Source organism: Ranitomeya imitator, chromosome 6 (genome assembly GCF_032444005.1).
Source record: "Ranitomeya imitator isolate aRanImi1 chromosome 6, aRanImi1.pri, whole genome shotgun sequence".
NCBI classification, from domain to species: Eukaryota; Metazoa; Chordata; class Amphibia; order Anura; family Dendrobatidae; genus Ranitomeya; species Ranitomeya imitator.
This window is the reverse complement of record NC_091287.1, coordinates 118,989,334-119,010,094: the sequence shown is the minus strand read 5'-3', so window position 1 is coordinate 119,010,094 and position 20,761 is coordinate 118,989,334. Positions and strand designations below refer to the sequence as shown.

Sequence of the window (20,761 nt, the reverse complement as noted above, 5' to 3'; positions counted from 1 at the left end):
AACACAAAACCCTACAAAAACCACGCAAAGGGGGCAAAAAGACCCTCCGTACCGAACTAACGGCACGGAGGTACACCCTCTGCGTCCCAGAGCTTCCAGCAAGCAGAAAAAACAAAAAGACAAGCTGGACAGAAAAAAAACAGCAAACAAATAGCAAAGAGGAACTTAGCTATGCAGAGCAGCAGGCCACAGGAACGATCCAGGAGGAAACAGGTCCAATACTAGAACATTGACTGGAAGCCAGGATCAAAGCACTAGGTGGAGTTAAATAGGGTAGCACCTAACGACTTCACCATATCACCTGAGGAAGGAAACTCAGAAGCCGCAGTACCACTTTCCTCCACCAACGGAAGCTCACAGAGAGAATCAGCCGAAGTACCACCTGTGACCACAAGAGGGAGCTCTGCCACAGAATTCACAACAGTACCCCCCCTTGAGGAGGGGTCACCGAACCCTCACCAGAGCTCCCAGGACGACCAGGATGAGCCATATGAAAGGCAGGAACAAGATCGGGAGCATGGACATCAGAGGCAAAGACCCAGGAATTATCTTCCTGAGCATAACCCTTCCACTTAACCAGATACTGGAGTTTCCGTCTAGAAACACGAGAATCCAAAATCTTCTCCACAATATACTCCAACTCCCCCTCCACCAAAACCGGGGCAGGAGGATCAACAGATGGAATCACGGGTGCCACGTATCTCCGCAACAATGACCTATGGAATACGTTATGTATGGAAAAAGAATCTGGAAGGGTCAGACGAAAAGACACAGGATTAAGAACCTCAGAAATCCTATACGGACCAATAAAACGAGGTTTAAACTTAGGAGAGGAAACCTTCATAGGAATATGACGAGAAGATAACCAAACCAAGTCCCCAACCCGAAGTCGGGGACCCACACAGCGTCTGCGATTAGCGAAACGTTGAGCCTTCTCCTGGGAAAAGGTCAAATTGTCCACTACATGAGTCCAAATCTGCTGCAACCTGTCCACCACAGTATCCACACCAGAACAGTCCGAAGACTCAACCTGCCCTGAAGAGAAACGAGGATGGAACCCAGAGTTGCAGAAAAATGGTGAAACCAAGGTAGCCGAGCTGGCCCGATTATTAAGGGCGAACTCAGCCAAAGGCAAAAAGGACACCCAGTCATCCTGATCAGCAGAAACAAAGCATCTCAGATATGTTTCCAAGGTCTGATTGGTTCGTTCGGTCTGGCCATTAGTCTGAGGATGGAAAGCCGAGGAAAAAGACAAGTCAATGCCCATCCTACCACAAAAGGCTCGCCAAAACCTCGAAACAAACTGGGAACCTCTGTCAGAAACGATATTCTCTGGAATGCCATGTAAACGAACCACATGCTGGAAAAACAATGGCACCAAATCAGAGGAGGAAGGCAATTTAGACAAGGGTACCAAATGGACCATTTTAGAGAAGCGATCACAGACCACCCAAATGACTGACATCTTTTGAGAGACGGGAAGATCTGAAATAAAATCCATAGAGATATGTGTCCAAGGTCTCTTCGGGACCGGCAAGGGCAAAAGCAACCCACTGGCACGAGAACAGCAGGGCTTAGCCCGAGCACAAATCCCACAGGACTGCACAAAAGTACGCACATCCCGCAACAGAGATGGCCACCAAAAGGATCTAGCCACTAACTCTCTGGTACCAAAGATTCCAGGATGACCAGCCAACACCGAACAATGAACCTCAGAGATAACTTTATTCGTCCACCTATCAGGGACAAACAGTTTCTCCACTGGGCAACGATCAGGTTTATCAGCCTGAAATTTTTGCAGCACCCGCCGCAAATCAGGGGAGATAGCAGACACAATTACTCCCTCTTTGAGGATACCCACCGGCTCAGATACACCCAGAGAGTCGGGCACAAAACTCCTAGACAGAGCATCCGCCTTCACATTTTTAGAGCCCGGAAGATATGAAATCACAAAGTCAAAACGGGCAAAAAACAACGACCAACGAGCTTGTCTAGGATTCAAGCGCTTGGCGGATTCGAGATAAGTCAAGTTCTTATGATCAGTCAAGACCACTACGCGATGCTTAGCTCCTTCAAGCCAATGACGCCACTCCTCGAATGCCCACTTCATGGCCAGCAACTCTCGATTGCCCACATCATAATTTCGCTCAGCAGGCGAAAACTTCCTGGAAAAGAAGGCGCATGGTTTCATCACCGAGCAATCAGAACTTCTCTGCGACAAAACAGCCCCTGCTCCAATCTCAGAAGCATCAACCTCGATCTGGAACAGAAGCGAAACATCTGGTTGACACAACACAGGGGCAGAAGAAAAACGACGCTTCAACTCTTGAAAAGCTTCCACAGCAGCAGAAGACCAATTGACCACATCAGCACCTTTCTTGGTCAAATCGGTCAATGGTTTAGCAATACTAGAAAAATTACAGATGAAGCGACGATAAAAATTAGCAAAGCCCAGGAACTTTTGCAGACTTTTCAGAGATGTCGGCTGAGTCCAATTATGGATGGCTTGGACCTTAACAGGGTCCATCTCGATAGTAGAAGGGGAAAAGATGAACCCCAAAAATGAAACCTTCTGGACACCAAAGAGACACTTTGATCCCTTCACAAACAAAGAATTAGCACGCAGGACCTGAAACACCGTTCTGACCTGCTTCACATGAGACTCCCAATCATCCGAGAAGATCAAAATGTCATCTAAGTACACAATCAGGAATTTATCCAGGTACTCTCGGAAGATGTCATGCATAAAGAACTGAAACACTGATGGAGCATTGGCAAGTCCGAATGGCATTACAAGATACTCAAAATGACCCTCGGGCGTATTAAATGCAGTTTTCCACTCATCGCCTCGCTTAATACGCACAAGATTATACGCACCACGAAGATCTATCTTGGTGAACCAACTAGCCCCCTTAATGCGAGCAAACAAATCAGATAATAATGGCAAAGGGTACTGAAATTTAACAGTAATCTTATTTAGAAGGCGGTAATCTATACAAGGTCTCAGTGAACCATCCTTCTTGGCTACAAAAAAGAACCCTGCTCCTAATGGCGACGATGACGGGCGAATATGCCCCTTCTCCAAAGACTCCTTCACATAACTCCGCATAGCGGCGTGCTCAGGCACAGATAAATTAAACAGTCGACCTTTTGGGAATTTACTACCAGGAATCAAATCGATAGCACAATCACAATCCCTATGCGGAGGTAGGGTATCGCACTTGGGCTCATCAAATATATCCCGGTAATCAGACAAGAACTCAGGAACCTCAGAAGGGGTGGATGACGAAATAGTCAGAAATGGGACATCACCATGTACCCCCTGACAACCCCAGCTGGACACAGACATGGATTTCCAATCTAATACTGGATTATGGACTTGTAGCCATGGCAACCCCAACACGACCACATCATGCAAATTATGCAACACCAGAAAGCGAATAACCTCCTGATGTGCAGGAGCCATGCACAGTACTGAGGCTTATTCTTGGCCAAAGGCGTAGCATCAATTCCTCTCAATGGAATAGGACACTGCAAGGGCTCCAAGAAAAACCCACAACGCCTAGCATACTCCAAGTCCATCAAATTCAGAGCAGTGCCTGAGTCCACAAATGCCATGACAGAATACGATGACAAAGAGCAGATCAAGGTAACGGACAGAAGAAATTTTGACTGTACCATACCAATGGTGGCAGACCTAGCAAACCGCTTAGTGCGCTTAGGACAATCAGAGATAGCATGAGTGGAATCACCACAGTAGAAACACAGCCCATTCAGACGTCTGTGTTCTTGCCGTGCAACTCTGGTCCAAGTCCTATCGCACTGCATAGGCTCAGATTTAAGCTCAGGTAATACCGCCAAATGGTGCACAGATTTACGCTCACGCAAGCGTCGACCGATCTGAATGGCCAAAGACATAGACTCATTCAGACCAGCAGGCATAGGAAATCCCACCATGACATCCTTAAGGGCTTCAGAGAGACCTCTTCTGAAAATAGCTGCGAGCGCACCTTCATTCCACTGAGTGAGTACAGACCACTTTCTAAATTTCTGACAATAGACCTCTATCTCATCCTGACCCTGACACAGAGCCAGCAAATTCTTCTCTGCCTGATCCACTGAATTAGGCTCATCGTACAGCAATCCGAGCGCCAGAAAAAACGCATCAACATTACTCAATGCAGGATCCCCTGGCGCAAGGGAAAATGCCCAGTCCTGAGGATCGCCACACAAAAAAGAAATAACAATTCTCACTTGTTGAACTGGATCACCAGAGGAGCGAGGTTTGAAGGCCAGAAACAGTTTGCAATTATTTTTGAAATTCACAAACTTCGCTCTATCACCATAAAACAAATCAGGAATAGGGATTCTTGGTTCTAACATAGGCTTCTGAACCACCAAATCTTGAATCTTTTGTACATTTATAACGAGATTATCCAATGAAGAGCACAGGCCCTGAATATCCATGTCCACACCTGTGTCCTGAACTGCCCAAATGTCTAGGGGAAAAAAAAGGCAAAACACAGTGCAAAGAAAAAAAAATGGTCTCAAAACTTCTTTTTTCCCTCTATTGAGAATCATTAGTACTTTTGGCTTCCAGTACTGTTATGAAAGGTAATTCAGTACCACAATGGACATAGAGGTCAGTGCACATACAGTGACCTGGCAATAACCCAAAAAACAAGAACAAGCTCTGAGACGTGGGAACTCTGTTGACCGCAATCCCTAATCCTAACCAACCACACTAGAGGCAGCCATGGATTGCGCCTAACGCTGCCTATGCAACTTACTGTTGTGAATTCTGTGGCAGAGCTCCCTCTTGTGGTCACAGGTGGTACTTCGGCTGATTCTCTCTGTGAGCTTCCGTTGGTGGAGGAAAGTGGTACTGCGGCTTCTGAGTTTCCTTCCTCAGGTGATATGGTGAAGTCGTTAGGTGCTACCCTATTTAACTCCACCTAGTGCTTTGATCCTGGCTTCCAGTACTGTTATGAAAGGTAATTCAGTACCACAATGGACATAGAGGTCAGTGCACATACAGTGACCTGGCAATAACCCAAAAAACAAGAACGAGCTCTGAGACGTGGGAACTCTGTTGACCGCAATCCCTAATCCTAACCAACCACACTAGAGGCAGCCGTGGATTGCGCCTAACGCTGCCTATGCAACTCGGCACGGCCTGAGAAACTGGCTAGCCTGAAGATAGAAAATAAGCCTACCTTGCCTCAGAGAAATACCCCAAAGGAAAAGGCAGCCCCCACATATAATGACTGTGAGTTAAGATGAAAAGACAAACGTAGAGATGAAATAGACTTAGCAAAGTGAGGCCCAACTTTCTGAACAGAGCGAGGATAGGAAAGGTAACTTTGCGGTCAACACAAAACCCTACAAAAACCACGCAAAGGGGGCAAAAAGACCCTCCGTACCGAACTAACGGCACGGAGGTACACCCTCTGCGCCCCAGAGCTTCCAGCAAGCAGAAAAAACAAAAAGACAAGCTGGACAGAAAAAAAACAGCAAACAAATAGCAAAGAGGAACTTAGCTATGCAGAGCAGCAGGCCACAGGAACGATCCAGGAGGAAACAGGTCCAATACTAGAACATTGACTGGAAGCCAGGATCAAAGCACTAGGTGGAGTTAAATAGGGTAGCACCTAACGACTTCACCATATCACCTGAGGAAGGAAACTCAGAAGCCGCAGTACCACTTTCCTCCACCAACGGAAGCTCACAGAGAGAATCAGCCGAAGTACCACCTGTGACCACAAGAGGGAGCTCTGCCACAGAATTCACAACATTGCAGCTTGCCTCAGGTGGATCCAAGTGAGAGAGCCAGAGTAAGGCTCACACAGGATGAGTAGTTCAAGAAAAGCACATGTATCCGAAACGCGTTGTATCTCTTCTATTTTAAGTTATGAAATAAAAAAATATGAAATATCATCTTTGAATGTGAGTCCTGGGAAGCGCTGCCATTCATGGGCTGGATGTGCTTTTCTTGAACCATAAATTAACTGTGGTTTATCACATCTTTGCGCTGAGTTCAAATTCCCTAGCCTCACCTAGGCCTTATTACTGCCACACCTGTTCTCAATGAAGAAATCACTTAAGTAGGACCTACCTGACAAAGTGAAGTACACGAAAAGATCCTCAAAAGTTAGACATAGTGTTGCAATCCAAAGAAATTCTGGAACAAATGAGAAATAAAGTAGTTGTGATCTATCAGTCTGGAAAAGGTTGTAAAGCCATTTTTAAAGCTTTGGCACTCCAGCAAACCAAAGTGAAAGCTATTAGCCTCAAATGAAGAATACATGAAACAGTAGAGAACCTTCCCAGGAGTGGCCAGCCGATAAAAAAGAGTGCAGCAAAGACTCATCCAAGGGGTCACAAAAGACCCCACTACAACATCCAAAGAACTGCAGGCCTCACTTGCCTCAGTTAAGGTCAGTGTTCATGACTCCACTATAAGAGAAAGACTGGGCCAAAATAGCTTGCATGGTAGAGTTCCAAGATGAAAACCACTGCTGAGCAATAAGAACATAAAGGCTCCTCTCAGTTTTGCCAGAAAACATCTTGATGATTCCCAAGAATTTTGGGAGAATACTATGTGGACTGATGAGACAAAAGTTGAAATTTTTTGGAAGCTGTATGTCCAATTACATCTGGCGTAGAAGTATCACAGCATTTCAGAAAGGGAACATCACAGCAATAGTAAAATATAGTGGTGGCAATGTGATGGTCTGGGGTTGTTTTGCTGCTGCACGACCTGAAAGACTTGCTTTGGTCAATGGAACCATGCATTCTGTGGTCTACCAAAAAATCCTGAAGGAGAATGTCCATCTATCTGTTCGTGACCTCAAGCTGAAGCACACTTGGGTTATGTAGCAGGACAATGATCCAAAACACACCAGCAAGTCCACCTCTGGCTGAAAAAAAAACTAAATTTAGACTTTGGGGTGGCCTAGTCAAAGTCCTGGCCTTAATCTGATTGAGATGCTGTGGCAGAACCTTAAAAAGACTGTTCATGCTCGACAACCCTCCAATGTGGCTGAATTACAACAATTCTGCAAAGATGAGTGGGCCAAAATTCCTCCAGAGTGTTGTAAAAGACTCCTTGCCAGTTAACTCAAACACTTGGTTTAAGTTGTTGCTGCTAATGGTGGCCCAACTAGTTATTAGATTTAAGGGCAATCCCTTTTTCACCTTGCACACTGAAATCCAGTCTATTTTTTTTTTATATCATGAACGAAGCTTTGCATACATATGTGAATGGAGCCAAAGACATTGCATATCTGATATACTGTATATACACATATATAAAGCCCATGAAAAAAAACCTACTGAAAAAATGCAGCATGTTGACTCATAGATAGCACTAAAAATGAGTAATGCAGCTTGAAAATGTAGAAAAAAGTGGCAGTTTTCTTAGCCTTAACCTTAACACTCTAAGGCCTCATTGAAATGTCTATTTTTCACATATTTGTGATCTGTGATTTTCATAAAACCTGAATCCATGACAAAATAATGATGTGTTGCATGTGTGGGATTTTGGCACATCATGTGTCTGCTAAAAAACATGGAGACATGTCTACTTTTGGTCCAATTCATTGATCAAAATTACCCAAATAATTATCTAGGTTGGTGAAAATCAGTGTGCAGTCTGTGGGCGGTGTGTGATTTATATCACGGTTTTACCATTCATGGAAGCTGACAGCTGTTAATATAACTTCCACGGACATACTTGGCACAAGCCAATCCGTTTGCCAGGTCTCAATGGTTGCCCTGGCCTTCACCCATTAGACCTTATACTGTTCAGGGATCTGAGCTTACAAAGGGGCCACTGGGCTGTGGTCACAGAGTAGCTGCTGACCAGTGGAGCAAGAAGGGTCGCCATACAGGATCAATGACAATAGGTCATGTCAGAGACAAAATCAGAAAGCAATTGGATAGTCAAAATTCAAACCAACATCAGAATACTGGAGAAATCCGAAAGACCCCACAAAAGCCAGGACTAGAGCTACATATCAGTTAAGCAGGACTTATTGACTGGCAGTGGAAATCAGATATCCAGAGGTTTAAATGGCAGACAGCCCCTCCCAGGGCTCTTAGAACAGAGTAATCAAAGCAAAACAATTAACCTGATAACTCTGCGGCATCAAAAGTCCCAGGAATAAAAAAGGACTGTCACGCTTCTCCTGCAACAAAGTCTCAGCGCTGATTGGTAGCAGACGATGAGGGAACAGGAGCCGGCCCAGATGTTACAGATTAGCATTGCAATGGATAGGAGAAGCTTTACTTACAATTTATTTATTATTTCATCAGTGAATATCTCTGGTGAAACACTGGTGATGAAAACTGACAACTGATGAAACGCTGATAAAAAATACTAATCAATAACAGTTAGTGTTTTTGTGTATGAGAAAATCCGACTTCTGACTGAGGTCTATGTAATGTGCTGCTGCAGTGCAGTATAGAGCAACCTCCACCAGGGGGTGCTGATTACGGAAAGGAGGCTGCACACACAGCACAGCAACACTGAACAACAACACAGGTGTCACAGATAATGAAAGGGACATGAAACAAGCCAAGGTCATACACGGAGACAGCAGCGCGGTACAGAAGGGGCGAGCAGAGAATCGTCGGGGACAAGCAAGATGTCAGAACCTACCGGGAACGTGGTAACCAAAACGTGAGACGTAAGACGGAGTCGGGGTACAGGCCAAAGGTCAGAACAAGTAACAAACGGGTGCAGGCAGTCAGAGGCAAAGAGGAACACTAGAACAGGGATCCAGGTCAGGAGCTCAAACAGTGCAGGATGAACTATAGTTGACACTGGCCCACAGGCTGCAGAGGACTTAAATAGCTCAGCGAGCTCCAGGGTGAGGCAGAGAGGATTAACTCCCACATGACCAGTCCAAAGACAAGAGAGCTGAACATAATCTCAGAACTGGATCATGACAGTCTATAGGTGATTTACTGATATACAAAAAGTGTTGTCGTGAATTCTTCAAGGTGTTCTTCCCACATATTTAGCATAAACACCTTCAAATGTTGCAAAATGTTTGCACAACATGAAGTGGCGCAAAAATTTTGTGATTTTTGTCATTTTCACAAGAGTTTTAGTTAGCTCTGTCAAAAGCTGAGGAGGAACTGAGACTGGGCATGGCAACGACTGCCCTACAAATCAATTACAAGTTTTTACAGTAGTGAAAGTTTTTCCACAAGCCTAAAATTTTTGAGTTATAACAAAAATATTTAGAATTGAGAGTCCTCAGTGGTTGATACCTTTTAATGGCTAACTGAAAAGATGGTAACAAATTGCAAGTTTTCGAGACTATTCAGGCCTCTTCATCAGGCTGAGACTAATCCTACATCTGAATTATTCTATGCCTGATGAAGAGACCTGAGTAGTCTCGAAAGCTTGCAATATGTTACCATCTTTTCAGTTAGCTATTAAAAGGTATCAACTACTGAGGACTCTCAATTCTAAATATTTTTCTATCTACTGGCTAACACGGTACCAAGATATATATCTTTCCTGTATGAGTTATAACAAATCATTTTTCAGACAATCTGCCCAATAAGGTCATGGGTGTCTTTTCTGCTTTCTAATGAGAAAATGATCGTAATTGACTTATCAGCAACAAAAAATTCTATGTTTTGGTAGCCACCTTTAGGGTAAGTTCACGCAGGACTTTTTAGCTGCGCAATTTTGCTTCGTTTTTTATGCTAATTTAGCTGCGTTTTGGTGCATTTTTTGGTGCATTTTTTGGTGCGTTTTTTTCTCTCTCTTTTTCCAGGCTGATGTCCTTGGATTTTCAGCAGCAAATAATGATACCTGAGTTTTTGCTGCGTTTTTTCAGCACCCATTCAAGTCAATGGGTGAAAAGACGCAGCAAAAACGCTGAAAAAAATGACATGCTCTATGTCAAAAAAACGCAGCAAAGCATAAAATACTGATCAAACAAAAAACCAATGTGTGTGCATGAGATTTCTGAAACTTCATAGACGTTGCTGGTACTGTAAAAAGCAGTATTTTTTCCAATCTCTACTTTTAAATACATAATGTTCATGCTCCATTGAATGCAAGAAACTCAAGTGCACAACACTTTAATTTTATCCTACATATTGCTTTTCTGTATAATTCTGTCCTAAAATATTCTGAGACTTTAATGTTTCTTACAACTATTACTAGAGTTTTAGCAAGATTTTCCTTTTTTTTTTTATTTAAAAATCCTAGGTCGTCAGCAACAATGTTAATATTTTAAATGTCTGTTTTAATTAACAGAAGAATAAAAAGCGTCCCGTCAGAATTTTTCCCATGTTGGTAGACTCAGCAATAACCTCAGTTGACTTGTCTGCTAAATGACATCTATTAAACCATGTAATTAAATGCTTTTGTCTTCCTACTGGTAGCTTCAGCAGAGTATACGTAGCCTTATTAGTTTTTAGCGTACTAGCTAATTAAATGAACTGCAGCTTCATAGAATACAATGTGTTTACATTGCATTTGAAATTTTTTGTTCAGTGCATTTATCTGGACAATAAAATTACACATGTGTTGAACTTGAAGGAAATCCCAACTTGTAAAACCCCTATACACGTAACACTAATGTTGTCCGAACCAACTGATATTGATTGGTTCAGCCGACATGTTAATGTATGGTTTACCAGCCAACTGAATGTCGTGGAAGATGTTAATTGGGCATGTACTATTTTGGACTGCCGATCACTTTGTTTTTTCTTAGATAAGCGCCTGCAGAGATGTCTGTCGACAGCTTTCTCAGAGAGGATACAAAAGCGCTCAGTCGAACAAGTACTCCTGTGTATGGGAGAGATGGCTGAGATAGTTGTCCACCACAGCATCATTCTGCTGACAGGTATATAATGTGTATGGGGCATTAAAGGGAACCTGTCACCCCGTTTTTTCAGATTGAGATATAAATACTGTTAAATAGGGCCTGCGCTGTGCGTTACAATAGTGTATGTAGTGTACCCTGATTCCCCACCTATGCTGCAAAATACATTACCAAAGTCGCCGTTTTCGCCTGTCAATCAGGCTGGTCTGGTCAGATGGGCGTGGTGACATCGCTCTTTTCTTCCCCAGCTTTCCGTTGGTGGCGTAGTGGTGTGCGCATGTCGCAGTGACGAATCCACTGCGCGCACGTGAAGAAGCGATCTGCGCTATTACCCCTGTCATCGGTGGGGGCGGCCATCTTCCTGGGGCCGCGCGTGCGCAGATGGAGTGCTCTGCTGCACGGGGCTTCAGGAAAATGGCCGCGGGATGCCGCGCATGCGCAGAAGAGATCGCGGCGGCCATTTTCCCAAAGCCGGGATGCCCATCTGACCAGACCAGCCTGATTGACAGGCGAAAACGGCGACTTTGGTAATGTATTTCGCAGCATAGGTGGGGAATCAGGGTACACTACATACACTATTGTAACGCACAGCACAGGCCCCATTTAACAGTATTTATATCTCAATCTGAAAAAACGGGGTGACAGGTTCCCTTTAAGAATGCACTCTTGACAACAAGAAGATCATAGTGTCTCTAAGGTATAAACTGTGAGGACACCAGTGTTCAGTTTTCAGGCAGTGCCACCACAGAGAAAATGATGTAGATGCTACATAGCCCCCTTTCAAATGAATGAATTTTCTGGGTGATGCAGGATAGGACATGTCCTTCACTGTAAGAATTGCTCCCATGAAATGACTTCCCACTCTATTCAGGAGTTCAGGATCCTTATCACTAGATTAGAGGATCCCCTCTAAGGCTACTTTCACACTAGTGTCGGTACGGGCCCATCACAGTGCGTCGGGCCGATGTACCGACGCATTCTGTGAAGTAAAAGCACAACGGGGGCAGCGGATACAGTTTTTCAACGCATCCGCTGCCCCATTGTAAGGTCCGGGGAGGAGGCGGAGTTCCGGCCACACATGCACTGTCGGAAATGGTGGACACGACACACAAAAAACATTACATGTAGCTTTTTTGTGCCGACGGTCCGCCAAAACACGACGGATGCGACGTGTGGCAATCCGTCGCAATGCGTCGCTAATGAAAGTCTATGGAGAAAAAACGCATCCTGCGAGCAACTTTGCAGGATGCGTTTTTTCTCCAAAATGACGCAACGCACAACGCAAATATGAACGCATGCACAAACGCTGCGTTTTGCGACGCATGCGTCGCTTTTTGCATGGTTTTGGGCGCAGGAAAAACTGCATCATGCAGCGTTCCCTGCGCCCTGACGCATGCGCTGCAGCGACGCATGCTTCGCAAAACGCAAATGCAACGCATGTCCATTCGCCCCCATGTTAAACATAGGGGCGCATGGCACGTGCGTCGCCGCGGCTGCAAATGTGAATGTAGCCTAATACACACATGACAACATTTTTGGTACCCTTCTGTGAAAAACTCAGTCACGGAAGTAACCTTTTAAGGAAAAGTCATACAAAATATTTAAGAAGGTGCATTCCAATTTTAATTCATTCTTGTAATATACGTTCTCTTTTGAATATTAAACTATGACAGCTTTGTAACAATGTTGAAAATCCCTATGTTCGGATATGCTGCACTATTTTACATTCTTTGTTATATAAATGTTTTCTGAATGTCTTTTATCACATTTTCTTTTGTTGTACTTCTCTTTTCCAAGTTTATTCACTCAATCAAAATGCACAAAGCGCCGTACTGATACATTTATTGTGTGAGATTGCGTAACGCCCACAGCGCTCACATCATTTGTTTTTACCTGACTTTTGAACATATAATCTTCTCTTACATCACCTGAAGTGATACATTACGGAAACTAAGAAGGAAGAAAAATGTAATCATCACCCCCTTGCTGTCAATCTTCAGTCCTCATGATATTAGATTCGTGACCGTTTTATTATTTTCGTTTGGTTTCAGGATTGTGTTTAAGAAAATAATTAATGATTTATAAATAATTTAGCTTAGAAATTAATGTAATACTCCAACAATTCTGCATATATTTATGATTATAATAATGTTTCTCTGTGTGTGTTTTCACAAATTTTGTGAATGTATGTTTTTTTTTTTTTAATGTTGCTGATGATAAGGCCGGGATCACACATGCGAGAAATACGTCCGAGTCTCGCATGGTAATACCCGGCCTTGCCGCCATCACTCAGGAGCGGAGCGTCGGCCGCATAGCAATACATGCAGCTGCACGCTCCGCTCCTGAGTGATGGCGGGAATGCCGGGTATTACCATGCGAGACTCGGACGTATTTCTCGCATGTGTGATCCCGGCCTAATAGTGAAGAAAGTTGTGGATTATGAAGGAACATAGGTAGGAAAATTGGAAATCCCACCATGTTTACGTTGTACTCACAAGAGACTGGTGGCCTTACCATACTGGACTGATGTAGCAGTCCTGTAACACAGAATTGATGTAGCTGTGTCCTAGTGCAGGTCTAAATTATCTTTCTCTGTTTTTGCTATAAGACTTTTTTTCCTCCTGATGTTAAAATGAGAATTTTAATATTAAGCTTTACATTTTTCAAAAAGGATTACAAAACTGTTTTGATGTGAATTTCAAAATAAGTACATTTGCTTCAGCAGGTCTAAAGAGTTCTAGATAGTAATATATGCAGTTTCTATTGTAAAAACTGGTGACATGTCTGCTTTAGAATAAATTGAGGCAACTTTCAAAAATGTTAACGTGAGGTACAGGCATCAGTATGTTGTAGCCGGTAAGTCCCTACTGGAAATTGATTTAGTGGTCCTTCTGTATAGAGCAGTCAATGTCACTGGATCCACAGATGAGTCTTTTAGTGTTATATATTGGGTAAAGTTAATGTGCAAAAATGTCTTTGTGCCTTAAAAGTGTCATTTACATGGGGATTTAAATTTTCTGACGCATTTCGTATGAATTGCTTTTAACTTGGAAGAGAAGCTATCATGCCCCTGTACTCCTCCTCTGAGGGTAAGCCAAAGAAGCACAAACTTGCAAGTCTTCTCAGCCATTTTTGAGGCTTTAGGGTGGACCTCTTGCAAGGATACATTTATGCACAAACATTTTATTTTTCTCTCCCCCTTTCTCTTTTCTCTTCTATCTGTCTTGCTTTCTACTTCTTCTTGAACTGTCATGTAAATTTTCTTGCTGATGTTGATGAGGGGGCATGTAGAAATCAGACGCGTGCCTCTTAATGAATCAGGAGTGTCTGAAGAGTGGCATGCTCCACCACCATGCCAGAAACTTTACTCCAGTCTCTGAGAAACATTTCTGGTTTAAGGAACACCATAGCTTGTTGTTAATTAGACGCACTGTGGCATTATGCCTCGCTTAGACTCTATCCCACCTAAGCTCAGCCCATTAACGCTTTGTGGTTCAACACTAAAATCCTTGTTTTGGTGTCTTTTCCAGCGCTCCTAGGACCGTTATTACTATTCTTTACTGCATTTTGTATCCTCCTAGAAGGTTAACGGCTGGCGCTGCAGTGGACCTTTTGCTTTCAATTTTAACTGTGACCCCAGCAGTGCTCCCTAGTGACCGCCTTCTTTTCCCTTGAATTTCATTTTGATGGAGCTGGGATAAACTGGTGTGAAAACTCCAAAAGTTACAAAATGTTTACACAGTTCTGAGTTGTGACAAAATTTGCAGCTTTCAAAGCAATTTACTCAAAAATTCTGTTGAAGTAGCTTTATTGAATCTGATACATAGTGTAAAAATATTGCGCTACTTTGATATAGTTTGCAGGACATTGTTTGTATGCAACAATCTGAATAAGCACAGTTACTCTGTAAAGCATTAAGAAAGAAAAGAAGCAAAGATGGAACAGCAGTTTGGTTTATGACATCTATATAAATTTTGTGATATGACTGGACATTATATCTGTACAGAAGTCACTCATCGTGTCCCTGGCTTAACAGACAAGAGCTCAAAATTAGTGATGGGCGAACCCCTCGATGATCGGGATCGGCGGGTTCGCCCAAGTTTTTTTTGTAAAGTTTGAGCTCGGGGCCGAAGATGATGCGAACTTGCATCCGAACCCCGAGCTTGGACTTTAAAAATATGGGATAGGGCAGGAGGAGGGGCTGTAAAACAAAACATTAAATTAATAATAAACATAATTATACTTACAGGTCCAGCGACGCGTCCTCCCGTCTCGCTGTCTCCAGGCCACATCTACTTCCGGGGCTGCTGATTAACTTCCTGGTTATTCACTCCACTGCTTGGTGCTCCGCAATTTTCGGCCGGCGTTGGCAGTGTTCTTGCAGTGACGACAGGGTTCACCCCAGTTCATGGCCCGACGTCACCGCACAAACACTGCCGTAAAAAGTCAAAGACTGCCGAGTACAGTGAATACCGCAGAAAGTTAATGAGCAGCCCCGGAAGCAGATGCGGCCGGGAGACAGCAGGATGGGAGGAGGAGTATTGGATGGGAATATAATTATAATGTTTATTATTAATTTTATGGTTTTACAGGCCCTGGACCCAAACTGGACCCGAATTGTAACACGGATTTCCCATGGAAACCCGTGTACGAACCTTGTGACCGAACACTATGTGTTCGGTATGGGTCCAGAACTTTACAGCTAGGGTTCTCCCATCCCTACTCAAAATTAATCTAGACCCAAGAATAAAACGTTATTCAGATGTCTGTAATGCTTTACATCATTTGATAACTTTAATTCACTTGAACCTCAAAGGAGGTCCAGGTCCTGCAGATACATCATGTTTGAATGAGGCCTCAGGAGAAAACAAAGGAAAATTACCTAAAGGACCTTGCGCTTTTTTTAAATGTTGCGAAAATTTCTCTGCATTTGTTTTTTTTCATAGATGAAACTTTTCTCCTCCTGTTCCTCTATTTTGAACTTTCAAAATATGACAATCATTGAATCAAATTATTGAAGATATAGTCTGACTTTCATACTTATTATGACTTTCCCTCCTGAAAGACTAATATATGTGCAGGCGCTAAGAAAATTTGTGTTCCCCACTGTCACATCATTATATTTGTCTTCTTTAAAACCATGTACAATTACTGGAGGAAATTGTGAGAATCAATCTAGAATGTCAATTCTGACGTATCATGGGGCTCTGAAAACATCAAGCCATTGATCTCAGCTCTCAAATTTATTCTTCATAATAACATGTCATTGCTCTATTCTTCTTGTAGAGCTCATTGTCTCAGAGAGCCAGAAGCTTTTCATTGCTTCCTCATGGAACTACCAATTCCTCATCCCCTGGGAGCCAAAGGCACCTGACACAAGGCGGCCCGAGTGTTGTCACCATCACACATCACAAGTCCCCTGCTGCTGCCCGAAGATCCAAGATCCAGAATCCTGCCCATCTGCATGAAGTTAAAGAGGTCAGAAATACTATGTTTTAAGAGCTAAGGCTTTAGGGTCAGTGTAACGTCTTCTGATCACTAGTTGTCCATATAAGATTATATTTTAGAGTTATTTTGGTAATGTCATTTGAAATACACTGGTTATTAGAATGAAGACCTAGCAATATCAGAATCAAACAATCCAAACAAAGACTAATAAGAAAAATAAATGAAAATTTAAAATATTTGCTCTCTAAAATTAAGAGCTGATACTCCAACAGAACGTAGTTACTTAGGATTGTAGTTTGTCATTATTAAAGATTTTGGAGCAGATTTAATAAATCAATGTTCTAGACCACATAAACTTAAACAAGGCAGCTTTGAAATGCTGTAACCCTATCCTCCTTCTTACCATCCTTGTCTGCATGGCTCGTTATTCCCTTCCTTGTCTGCATGACTCCTTACCCCCATCCTTGTATGTATGGCACCCATGAGAAAAGCATAACAAACCCCAAAACATCCTACTTACCTTCCCTGCGCGCTCTCGGAGCATCTTGTTCCGGCTTCCAGCAACTCCTGCGGCCGGGCGATCACGTTTCACCACTCGTTAAGATAAGGAATATTCACCTCTCCACTCCCATAGACATGGAGTGGAATGAATATTCATTACCTTATTGAGTGGTGACATGTCATCGCCTGGCCGCAGGAGCTGCTGGAAGCCGGAACGAGATGCTGCGAGGGCACACAGGGAAGGTAAGTAGGATTTATATATATATATATATATATATATATATATATATATAAATAAATATATGTACTTGAAGCCGGCGGCTGCAGATGAAGGTGTGCGCTATAAGAGAAATGAATATTCATTACCAGTGCAGTGAATATTCATTTCCCTTTAGCAGCGGGCACAGGCTTAAGCTACAGCCACCGGCACCTGCCTCCTATGACCAGCCTCTCCCCCTTCCCTGCCGTAAACTGGGACAATGACTCATGTATAAGCCGAGAGGGGCATTTTCTGCAGAAAAAAGTGCTGAAAACCTCTACTTATACATGAGTATATACGGTATATTTTGTTATAAGGGAATCTGTCAACAGGTTTTTACTGTGTAATCTGAAGACAGCCGGAGCTATAGGCTGAGACAGTACAGTGATGTGCCATTTATTACCCTGTGTGGAGTTTACTTATAGTGAAAGTTTAATCACTTGTGATTGTCATTACTGGACTACTCTAGTCCAACCATGCCCCCCAGCCCTTGTGATAAGCAGCTCAGGGTCTATAGCCATTGTATATACCGAATCTGGTGTGGGCGGGGCTAGCTTTCTCAGCTCTGCTGGATTCTACATCTACCCACTTTGATTGTGTCAGAATGGCTGCGGCCAATAAACTAAATGATACATCATTAGATTCAGGATCTCTTTTCCTACATCATGCTGCTCTCAGATGAGATGGCAAAAACCTGTGGACAGATTCCCTTTACGTAGAAATCAATTAATGGTTCTTATTTTCTACGTGTTTTTCGTTTATTTAATTACAGAAGTCCTCATACAAACTTTTCCCCCCTCTAAATCTGTGTTTGCGTATGTACTGTATTGTCAGTGTTTTAATTTACTCCTCTACCACCACCACCTCCGGTATCCATCGCTGTTCTGTTCCTTTTATTAGTGACGTCACTGCTGTTCAGACTCTCTGGATCACTCTATGCTCTATGTGAGCCGGTAGTCTACGGACCCTCAATCTGACACTCCATAGACTAACATTGTAAAACCCCCTTCTGTGTCACATAGACGTAGAGCGGTGACATCACTCAGAGCAGCATCGGAACGTGCAGGATATGAGAGAAGACAGCAGTAGGGCAGTATATTAGCACACAGACATCATGGTACACACATGTATACATATGTTTAGTGAAAAAAATGTTCTAGGAGGACTTTTTTAGGTACTTTTGAGACCTGATGGTCATTCTATTTATATGCATTAAGCTGATGTTGTAAGGATAACATCCCATAGTTACATTTTAGACAGTTATGTCTATTTTATTATGAATTTGCAAACCAGAATGGAAATTTACTTTACTATCAAGACAAAGTCTCTGCACCAAGACATAATTTGTAAAAAAAAAAACAAACAAACAAAAAAACCTGATTGCTATCGGACCATTGTTATTCATTGAGACAGTGCAGATTTACTTATTTTTTCTCAGCTGTATTCGTCACAAGAAAAAATTTGCAGCGTACTATGATTTCCTTCCGAAATCTGAAGGGTATGATAAAAAAAAATTGCATGCCATATGGGCCATCGGTATGTCATCTGATTTTTGCAGATACATTACAGTTCTGTAACCCAGGAAACTGTAACTGATTCTGTAAAAAAATAATAGCTGCTGAGTAAAAAAAATTGATTATATACGGACAGCACATGACAAGTGCGAAAAAAATCGACCCAACTCTCCGGGATGAGAATGGGACCGATTATTTATAAGCGAGTGTGAGCGAGGCCTTACAGATTGGGTCAGAGAAAGCTCCAGTCCCAGGCGTTTAATTCTTAAATCTAAAGGCTTGTCAGAAAAGCCTGTTTTCGGTCCATATGCTGTCCCTCATGGGCACCAGACAACACCCGGACAGCCCAAGTAGCAAGTGTAGCCAACGCGCTATAAAATAAATCCACTCTTTTCAGCTACTGTATGTTGATGTAAATATAAAAAGTTGATTAACACAGGAAAAATCTTAAAATCACTACTTTCCAGGATGCTTTGCACATCTTTTTATACTTAATCATAAAAACAAAAAAAAATGTCATTTATTTATTGATGCTTCTCTCCCCCCACAAGTGTCCCCCATAGATCTGCACCGTAGACACGGTAAAATCACAGAATTCACAGGACACTGACCGCCATGATGACTGCAATACATGATTTAATTGCTTATAATTTGTATTCCAGCAAGGATGAGCCAGTGTTAAGGCTATGTTCCCACAATGAGCTTTTATCCGTTTTGATGCTGCGTTTTTGCCCCACGTCAAAAATCGCAGCATCTTACAGTTCCAGCAAAGTGGATGGGATATATAGACATCTTGTGTCCACTTAGCTTCTGATTTACACTGCGTAAACTCACCTACGGTGCGTTTTTCAAATCCGCAGCATGTCTCTTGTGGGTGCACTGAGTTTTACATGTGGATGTTCCCCATAGAATTACATTAGATGTGGGAAATCTGCAGGTAAATAGTGCACATGTGTTTTTGGTATAGTTTTGCAGTAGAAATGAATAAAAAATGCATATAATCCAAACCTACTTTTGCCAATAAAGTTCAGTGAAATCAAAATATCAGAAAGTTTCAAGAACAAGCCAGCTTTATTTAAGGAATGACACAACAAAACAGACAAAAAACACAGCTTCGAAAATGCAATAAGAAGTGCAATGAAAAAACACAAGTACTCTAATTTACATAACAGGTGTGCAAATTCTGCAACATCAAAAACCCACCAAAAGCTCATCATGGGAATGCAGCCTAATAGTGCTGGAATAGTGCAGATTACAGATGAACAAATCTAAACCGTAAAGTCAACTGAACGCCGAAGACCAACTGAGAAGTTCGGGAGTCCTTGGCAGAGAGAGAGAGAGAAATTGTCCATCTCAAAAATTTGGGTCCCCATTGATTTCTGTGGGGTTCAGGTTCAAGGTCGGATACAGTTCTGGCGCTTGAACCAAACTTTGGACTAAAGTTTGGTCGAATCAGACGAACTTGAACTTCCACAGGTCCGCTTATCCCTAGTGCAGGCTCAATAAAGTAAGCATATAACATTAATTTTTTTTGCATTTTTTTTACATTTTAAGCAAACAAACTTTCTTCATACAATCCATAAAACTCCAGCAACTCGATCTTCTGACTTTTAGTGCAAGTATGAATAAACATCTAGTGGGCTGGGGCCACATGGCGACTTAGGCGGTGACACCGACCACGTGGCTAAACATCACTATGTGCTAAAAAGTCGGACGTAATTGAATATTTTCAGACTTTCACCTATAGCTGCAGTGATGCATAGTGGTCATCTCCAGCTGTAATATTTCTCTGCAAAATCAGTTATGTTGGAATTCGACTGTATATTCATGTATGGGAATGATTATTTTAGAAAGTGTCTTATCTCAGAAAGCTGCACTATTTCCAGATCTGAAGCATTGCAGTTACGTCTGTGTTACATATGTTTTTTCTGTGACTTTATCATGAACTGTGCTGCAGGTTTATGGTATATTCACACTAATCAGGTTGCTGCAGGCATTTCTGTGACTGAACAATTTATCAGAATAGGGCTTGCATGAAATCTTTGAGCCTACTGAAAACATAACCCCATTTAGATGTATTGAACCCATTTTCAGTGGCAGCAATTTCTGTGAACCAAATGGTTATGTGTGATCATACCATTAAAGGAGCTGTAGTGAGCAAACGTGCCCTGTATATATAGAGGTTT

General features: G+C 42.5%; 1 protein-coding gene across 1 annotated transcript in view; it reads left to right on the top strand.

The window, feature by feature from the left end:
- The window catches only part of OSBPL10 (oxysterol binding protein like 10), a 577,114-nt gene that overhangs the window by 288,045 nt on the left and 268,308 nt on the right, over positions 1 to 20,761 (top strand). Inside the window, exon 4 of the mRNA XM_069730025.1 lies at positions 16,140 to 16,331. Within this exon, the coding sequence (XP_069586126.1) occupies positions 16,140 to 16,331 (192 nt within the window). The remainder of the gene's footprint in view (positions 1 to 16,139; positions 16,332 to 20,761) is intronic.